This window comes from Poecilia reticulata, chromosome 21 (genome assembly GCF_904066995.2).
Source record: "Poecilia reticulata chromosome 21, P_reticulata-male-v2, whole genome shotgun sequence".
NCBI classification, from domain to species: domain Eukaryota; kingdom Metazoa; phylum Chordata; class Actinopteri; order Cyprinodontiformes; family Poeciliidae; genus Poecilia; species Poecilia reticulata.
Genome location: NC_088850.1, coordinates 7,130,181 through 7,139,391, shown reverse-complemented (window position 1 = coordinate 7,139,391; position 9,211 = coordinate 7,130,181). Strand labels below are relative to the sequence as shown.

At 37.0% G+C, this 9,211-nt stretch overlaps 1 protein-coding gene across 12 annotated transcripts in view; it reads right to left on the bottom strand.

Moving 5' to 3' along the window:
- Positions 1-5,235: 5,235 nt before the first annotated feature.
- The window catches only part of ptprk (protein tyrosine phosphatase receptor type K), a 102,909-nt gene continuing 98,933 nt past the window's right edge, over positions 5,236-9,211 (bottom strand). For all 12 annotated transcript variants that reach the window (XM_008397403.3, XM_008397405.3, XM_008397406.3 and 9 more), the window contains 3 exons: positions 8,957-9,120; positions 8,612-8,747; positions 5,236-8,460 (listed from right to left, as the gene is read on the bottom strand). In XM_008397403.3, coding sequence (XP_008395625.2) covers positions 8,407-8,460; positions 8,612-8,747; positions 8,957-9,120 — 354 coding nt within the window. In that variant the 3' untranslated portion in view covers positions 5,236-8,406. The remainder of the gene's footprint in view (positions 8,461-8,611; positions 8,748-8,956; positions 9,121-9,211) is intronic.

Sequence of the window (9,211 nt, the reverse complement as noted above, 5' to 3'; positions counted from 1 at the left end):
TTTTACTCCAGGATGAGTGCGCTGAATCTGAAACCTTTACCCTATGGCCTTATCAGAAACACCGATGAATGTAGAGATGACGTTGATGCAAAAAAGAAAAACTTCCCAGGACATCCGGCGACTGCGAAAAATTCAAATAAATACAACGGGATGACAGGGTGTTTTGATTTCATTTGTCGCATATTTAATTTCCAGTATGAAGTAGGGCAAATGTATTATTTACTTTTTAACGAGTTGAATTTTGTTAGCTTGTAAAATGAGCAACTGGGTATATTGAGCCAGAACTCAGAAAAAAAAAAAAAAAAGTGTAGCATTAATGTTTATATTTTTAGAACGTAGAAAGTTTGGAGTGAGTTCACAGAAAATGCTAAAACAAAGTAAATAGATTGAACGTTTTTCCAGATATATCATTAACTCTGCTGCAGCGCTTTACAGAAGTATGTACACCCCTGATGTTCCTTGGATAATATATTTTACACAGAAAAGTCTGCAAATCGGCACACATTTGTATTCAGCCCTTTTGTTATGAATTCCAATATAAGGCCTAGTTAAAACCTAAAGTCAACTAAAAGTTGTTATTCACAAACAACCCTTCCACGGCTGTATTTATTTGATGGCAACTGGCTGAGCTAAATCTATTGAGGGGTTTTATCAGAGTGGATAGAAAATGACCTCGACGTTTTTCAGATGTCTATTTGTTTTTTAAAAAAACTCAAATCACATTCCTTCTACTTTAAAACACTGTCTTGGTCTATCACATAAAATCCGAATAAAACACACACATATCTGTATATACATTATAAATATGCTTATTACAAATATTTTTTACATTATTTATTTCAGGTTGTGTTAAATACTTTAAAAGTCTAATTTAAGCAAAAAAAACAACAACTTTATCTTAATATATTTTATAGATGTGTGCCCACGATAGAATAAAGGAATAGCAGCATAAATTTGCTCTATAAGTCCAGTGCATTATAGACGTGCAATAAACTGTTAAGATGGTAAGGGCTTAGTCGCTTCAGTTGTTTTTTTTTTCAACATTATTGTTTTGCTTAAAATGATTTATGTTACGGCAGAGTGGTAGTGAGGAACAAAATAACACACGATGCCATTTTTCAATTATTTTGAGCTTGATTTCAGATTGGTTGTGTCTCTTATGTTTGAATTAGACACTAAAACAATGTAGTGTGAAATACTCACAGTTTATCACATTATGTTTTTTACAATTTGGTCAATGAACACATTTTGCTTCCCTTAAAATGTGAGAACTTATGCAAAAAGGTTTTTCAGACCCCAGCGGCCACTCTGACTGTCACCAGAAGCTTTTACCTCTCGTTTAGTCTTTCATCTTCATTCCTCCCTGGTCGTCTCTATCAACATCTCAACTCATCCTGTAGAAGGAAGCGTCTGCTGACTTGTTTTGATCTCATTTGAGCGACGGTCGACGGGCTACTTTCACATTCTAACTGCTCTTCCACCTGACTGAAGTCAGACAAAGTCTACTTCCCACAGACTGCAAACTGTGACTCCGTCGCGTCCACTGCTGCTGACCTGGCGGTCGTCATCGCCAGCGCGGGTTTTCAATTCAGTTAATTTGAAACTGAGCTTCTCGCAGCTTTAAATTCACGTTTCTGTTGTACTTGCGCGACAGTTGGTAATGAGTCAAATCTGTCGTTATCTTTTCCTCCTTCGTGACACTGTGTTCTGGTACTTTAAAAGAGGTGAGACTGAGACTGCAAAGTGCAAAGTGATAAGGATTATCTTGAAATACACTCACAACTTCATAGTGTTTTTTTTTGTTTTGAGTGGGAAAAAAAATCATGTCACTTCAGCTGCTTTCACAGTTGGACTGAAGTCTTGACACCAGGATGTTCTTAGAAGTTACAGGGACACTGTTGGAATCGACTACGCGTCTACAGTAACACATTGTAAGGAGTATAAGACACACAATTACAATATCGGCAATCACACAAAGTGTTTCTTGTAGTATCTCGCAGGGACGTTATAATATCACGGTGCCATTTTCGTACCATTATCTTTGGGTTGCTATAAGTGTTCCCTTTGTTTTTCCCTCGCTCTCTCAACCATTTTATACGGGGCTTAGAAGTTTGGCAACTATGTACATGACAAAATCCTCAGGTGCCTTACAGTTTGATTCTCTTAGGACTCAGCAAATGATTTGGTTTGAGGTTTGTGAGAGGACCGCAAGACCTTTTAGAGTTTGTACCTGCATAAAGGGCTGGAAACTACGTGCTCGGTTGGAACACAGAGTTAAAAAAGTGGAACGACATTTATATCTGCCCGTTTCAGTTGTCCTGATTTAGCACAATACAGTCTAGATAATAGACATCAAAGGAAAATCTAATTTGGTTCAGACCTTAATAAACCTGTTAGTATGATTTAAAAACACTTTTCGATCCACATATAAAAACCACTTTAAAAACCAATCAAAGGAAGGTCATTGTTTCAGAATATATTTTTTCATTCATAAGCGTCTTTACCGTCACCTTCTGTTTTTGCCCATTTCGGAATCTCGGTGCATACCAGAGTTGGAGGCTGGACCAGCTGGAAAAAGTGCAATAGTATTTTATTACAGTGACAGACAGGCTGGCCTGGAGCTCTTTACCTCACGGTTGAGTGTTTTAGCGAGCGTTATTAGGAGCAGTTATAAGCTCCACCTGAACGCTTTCTCATGCCTGTGTACTATGCAGCGGTGCCTCTGCGGGGCGGCTGAGGTTGCAGGCCTCTGTGCAGATTGAACTCCATGACGAGAGACCGCTAAAGGCACCGCGTACGTATCAGAAGGAAAACACAACCGGAACGGGATACAGTTGATCTGCCAGTTGGTATTTAGTTTACAATTATATATATATTTGTATATATAAAGTTTAACATTTAAATATCTTACAATGACGTTCAAGGACTCACAAGAATATGTCCTTATAGAGTTGCTACCCATTTTATCCATATCAAAAGCACCACATTTTAGATCATTTAACTCAAGTTAAACCTCTCGGACGTCTAAGGTGCTGAAATAACCCATCTTATTGTATTACGTGTTGGTTTTGTTTTTATTTTATGTCGATATTTGACTAATTAGTAAACACCAACAACCATCCAGTGCACATGAACTTTAGATCAGCAGTGTATAACGGCATATTCTCAACTACTCGGTTAAGTTTCCGCTCACGATTTAGAGGATTTTTGTAAACTCATTCAACTTTCATTATTTCCAACATTGTTGCTCTGCAATATTCTTGTTCTGTTTTCCATAATTCACATGATGACATCAGAACTTGTTTTTTTGTTTTTTTTTCCAAGCATCAAGCAAATACAAACATTTACTGTGAGGCTCATGTAAACCTCATCTCTATGTATGAGTGTTTCTGCCTTTCAAGCAATAACCCTCATTTAAATGTTACAGATGTTTTTGTGTTGGTTTCTGAAGTCAGAGGAATATTTGACGATTCCTTGGCTGGTTAAAGAATAGTTTGTCACAATAGGTTGTTCGCCTGTTTCACTTTATTTGATCGGAAAAGACTCGTGTTAAACACATCTCCTGTGAACTTAGAAAAGTTATTGATTTGTTTAAAAGTTGTTGTTTTTTCTTTTCGATTGCTAGCCTACCACATGACAAATACAATAATGTAAAACCAATACTTGGTATTCAACAATGTGGAAAAAAAGAGTCAAACGGTCGCCTAAACTCATTATCGGAATGAATGTCGTTATTATGTTTTAGCTTTTAGTGGTTTATTTGAGCTATTATTTTTTAATGGTGCTTTGATGGCTTTACATACATTAAACGAGTGCCCCCTGGATTAATTACGCTCTCTGCAGCTGCAGCTGTGAAATTACCGTAATAACCCGATATTGGCAGGAAAGTGCAATGTCTAACCTTTCAGAAACCTTTGGGATTTTTCAGATAGCGCTACGTGTGGCGGAATTACGGTACTGCAAATTTGACCGTGTCGTCGGCGACAAGTTCCGGTCTAGAAGAAGTTAATGCCTTTTGAACACAAGCGCTGGGTGCCTGAGTTTGAATTGGATATTTAATTTAATCCACACAAATCTAGAAAAGTACTCAAAGGTGGTTAAGGTGCAACATGTTAACAATTTGCCAAATATCGGTGCCAGTGCATGTAAAACTGTATGTATAGTTCTGACTGTGAAGATTATAAACAAATCTGCGATAAATTCAAACCTGTGCACCCAGTTCTTGTTTAACATTATGTAATATTATTTTTTTATTTTATTTTTTTTTGCATGGCGGAGAAAGGAACGACTCAAACGCGTCATTAAAAGCCACATCCACGACGACTGCATGTCAACTTTTGACCAAAGCTCTACAAGTAGGTTAGCTTTTGAAAGGGCTAGCAATTTAGGCAGCTTCAAGTCCTTACGCTAAGCTAGGAGAGGTGCTAATTTAAGATAGTGGTGTCAAAGATCAACACTGAAATGACAAACTATTCTTTTCACCAGGCAGCATTAGGAATAATACTCACAAGTTTGTTTTGTGTCATTTATTTTATTATATTTGTTTTTTTTTCTGTTGCAGCTTCAGTGTCCATCTGTGCAATGGGCCTGACTAAATGTACAAATCCAGCAGTGACTCTGAGGGGCGCTAATACTAGACATAACAGTTCTGCCAGAATTGCACATAATGTAATTTGGATATATTTTGTGTATAAATGTGAAACTGCTAAGGAAAACATATTTTTCAGTGTTTTATGAAGAGATAGAGCAGACATGGTTTTGTTTGCCTTTGGTGGAGAAATGTGTTGTGGGTTATGGGTAGAAAAAAAAAAACTAAACTAAAATGAAATCAAAACCATCAGATAGTATATACAGGTTTGTGGTTAGCTTAATTCTATTTTGAAATTGTTAAATATATCCATAATGAGGACAAACATTATGCCAAATAAGTATTTGTACAGAAATATACATATATAAATATATAATTTAGGCCTAATTTATTTTAAACTATTTTCTGCTCTTGACCCTGTTTTGGTTGTTTAATGTTTCTTTGTCAACATTTTATAATAGCATGCGGGATAGTAAATGATTGTATTAATTAGTGATTCATTGCTGGTCAGTATTACAGCAGTCTACAGATCAGTTTGTGTTTGCAAGATTACTTTAGGATGACTATTTCATTTCTAGATTTGTTCATCTAAAAATTAAATGTAAATTTTCTTTTCTAAATGCAAGGTTTTGAAATTGTTCCAACAGTTTTTATGATTTTTTATTTTTTTTTTTGCTTTATGAATGTGACTTACTATATTTTGCCTCCCAAGTACTACCAACCATCTGTTGTAAATAATTATGCAAATTAAACTTTTTGAAGAAAACAACACTACTTGTCACTTTTTCTATATAGCAGGTAGCAAACCAGAAGTTTGCCCGTTTGGGCATTTAGTTACAGAAGTGGATGTTTCTTCTGAGAATTTTTATCATAATTCTGTTTTTTGTAACATTACAAAGCACACAGTTGCTAAACTCTACCAACTAGTGATAGGTGGCTTTTCAACGTTTTTTTAAGCTACACAGCTTTTCCCACATAAGAGAAAATGCTCTGTCCAGAGCATCTCGTACATTTTCTGTGTTCACCCACGCGGCTTTTGACAAACTGTAAGCAGGACTTTTTACGCATTTTTTTTTCTTTCGCCACTTTTTCTTAGATAACAGAATTGTTGAGGAAATGACTAAAGCTTGTCAAGTTGACAGACTCCTCCAGAGTGACACGGGACCTCTTGTCTACTTCCGTTGCACTTCTTTCCTGTCATTTTAAGCAGAGGGACAGGTCTCAATAAGTATAAAAATAATAATAATGTAGTTTCATGTCTTGTAACAGCAGCAGCTCAGAGTAAACCTGTAATTATGTAGTGTTAGATGTAATTAATGAATCTCAAAATCCACCTGCTGTAAAGGTCTTCTGTGGATTATGACATTTAATCAGAAGATAATATTAAACCCAAAGGTTTTAGTTAAAGAACAGTTTTTTTTTATTACAGCAAAGAAGCCAAACATTACAGACAAGAATAATTATGAACCATGAATATTGACGTCATACTTAAACTGGCCTCTCATCCAGACACCAGCTTCTTTCTCTCTTCTTTGCGGCAACAACTTCCTAAGAAAAAAAAAACTGTCCCTTTTTTTTTTTACTCAGTGTCCCCAAAGTTGAATAATTAAGGTTTATTTTTGTATTGTACATACTTTCAAAAAACACCAATAATACATATTTAAAAACAAAAAAGTATGGATATGCATCTTTAAATTTCCTGCAATTTTGTTGGGTCCAATCAGAAATCTGTAGAAAAAGAAAACTGAAGGCTGGTGTTCACCCACAGCATTTTTTGAGCACAAATGTTTATTCTTACATTTTTGTTTTATCTACAATAGAACAAATGTTCTTAAACTGAACCCATCGTTGCTTTCAGAAACAGGGTGGAACGTCTGATCTTTTATTTACAATAAAGTTCAATCTGTTTAGCTCGTAAAGCCTCAAGAGAAGCATTTTCATGGATTAAACACAATGAATGCAGGTTCAAGGAACTGAAAACACTGATCGTCCGTAAGAACGCATTGGAGGTCAATGTCAAAAAATGCTTGTTTCAGTTTGGAAATGTAAATGATTAGGCACAATAAATGTACACGTATTACCGCTCTCCACGTTTCTTCCACTACGCCTGTTCACATGGCTCCCTGTATGTTCAGCGAGAACACTAAACAGGACATAAGGATGGAGGCAAACAGCTCGTCCCGACTTATCAGGATGCAGGCCATCATCCAGGAACACTGAAACGCACCGATGTTCTACTGACCACAAACAGAAAAGTGGGTTTTTTTACACAAAAGAAAAACAAAACAGTAACTTTACAGAAAAATCTCAAAAAGAAAACAAAGACAATACTAGTGGATTTCACCTAAATACTGAATACTACTCCTAAAGCTTTAATACACAGCTTTCGTCCGGGATTCTCAAACTCTTCTTCATGGACTCAAAACTGATCAGATGTGATATCCGACATGATGATCCACGACAGGCTCAACAAATACTCCCATGATTCCGCATGAAGACGACTGGCTCGTTCGTCTCCATGAGCAGTTTAAGAAGCGCCGTCGGTGGAGTAAACGTGGAATGAAAAACGATTGTTCTTACAAGCAATGCAATAAACAAACAATAAATACAAACAATGTGCTTCATCCGTATAGACATATTTACACAAAGTCTTTGGCTTATGAATTAACATCAGCTACAAAATAATAGTATTCAAACAAAAAGTGTTGGCCACCAGTGCACAGAACAAATGGAGCCTGGGGTCAGTTCACTTCCAATTCATTCCAGGCCCAAAACGGAAGCAAAACTAGAAATCTGTTTTCTAAAACAGAGGAAACCAATTGAATAAATTCTGCCTAAATGTGTGTTTTTTTAAGTGAAGCTCTGTTTGTGAACTGGATGAATTAAAAATGCATTGGGCCCAGCCCTAAAACAAAACATAACTGTGATGAAAAGTGGTCTATTTTACAATTTGGGGTAGAAAAAGTACTTCAGCATTTATATTCAGTAGACTAGTACATGATACAACAAGAAGCAAAATGGAAAAAATAAAACGTGTAAACTCGTATTAATACAAAGGTAATAGTCTTCATCTATATTCTGTTATCAAACAGTTTTGTGTAACCAATTTAAAATAGGAACAACATTGGTGAAAGATCATGATGCTAAACCTCAGAATTCACTGTGACCTGACGATAACATGAAATAAACAAAAACATCCACAGAGTTTGGCTGGGCTGTAACATTAGGTTTCTGGTTCTGGTACAAAATTACAGGCTGCAAATATTCAGACATCACCATGATGAGATACTCAACACTGATGAAATACTCGGAAATCGGCGTGAAAATGGGAACATGGCACCACTTTAACTTGCAGTTCAACCCAAAAAAAAAATAAAAATGTGGTTACAGCTTCGCAAAGAAAGGGAGACATCTACAGTTCACACTGAATACTGCAGCTGTAACAACACAAAGCATCGAGTTCATGGGGAAGGGGTTCGTGGTCGAGAGGCTTGACATTTAAATTGGAGCTCAAAAACATACAGCAGCCCGCTGGCACTGAAAACGCTGCACCGTAAGCATAAAGATTCAAAAGCATTAACATCTTCTGCTGCAGTCCTCGTCATCTCGCTCTTGTTTAAAAGTCTGAAGGTTTCCTTTTGCCTATAACAACACTGTACAGAGCGGACTTTGATTGCACCGTTTGTCGAGCCAAAAAATAAAAATAAATTGATGCTACAGAACACGACAGAGGGGAATCAGGACCAAGCAAAGGCATAAGATCAAATACAAGAACAGAACAGAGGATCTTCACTTTCCTGTGAGCTTCTCTGCTCTTCTTAAGACGACTCGATGAACTCGAGAGCCAGGTCGTAGCAGAACCGATATTGTTCCTGTGGAAAAGTGGAAACAGATATTCAATAAGCTTAAAGTGCGTGGGAAAACAAGTTAATTAAAAAAATTAACAAAGCAATGCATTAAGACTACAATTAATTCAGATGGTCGTTTGTAGGTTAATCACATTCTAATATAAGAGCCACTTACGGGAGTATCCACCATGTTGGGTTTGCTGTTTCTCAGAGTCTTCACGGCGTGGAACACATCAACCACGTTCTGTCTTTTTGCCATCTCACACACAATGCTACTGGCACAGAATACGCCACTACGCCCACCTCCATTTCTACAAAACACAGAAAATATTACATTCTGACCTCACAAACTGCACAAAATGTTTCAGGTGTTGGGACTTTTTATGGTGTCTGGCACAAATTACTGCTTGCTATAAAAAAGAAGCACCTGCCCACCGAAGAATCACCAAATCTGACTGCTGTAAGCTCGAACCTGTCCTTTTAAAACTAAGTGTAAGGACTTGATGTGCTGTTAACTTACAGGCAATGCACAATGGTTCTTCCTTCTCCCTCCTCTCCCTCCCGCTGCCACTGGTCGACCTGAAGTATCAGTTTCAGGAAGGAGCGTTTGGATGCAGGTACGTCTCTGTGTCCGGCCCAACCGAGGTACTGGAACTGACGAACCATTAGGTAGCCTTCCTGTGGCTGGAACATTAAAAAGAAAAAGAAAAAAAAAAGACTGTCATACATAAACAGATGTTTGCTGGGGAATTGGCAAAAAATATTGAGCCCAGTT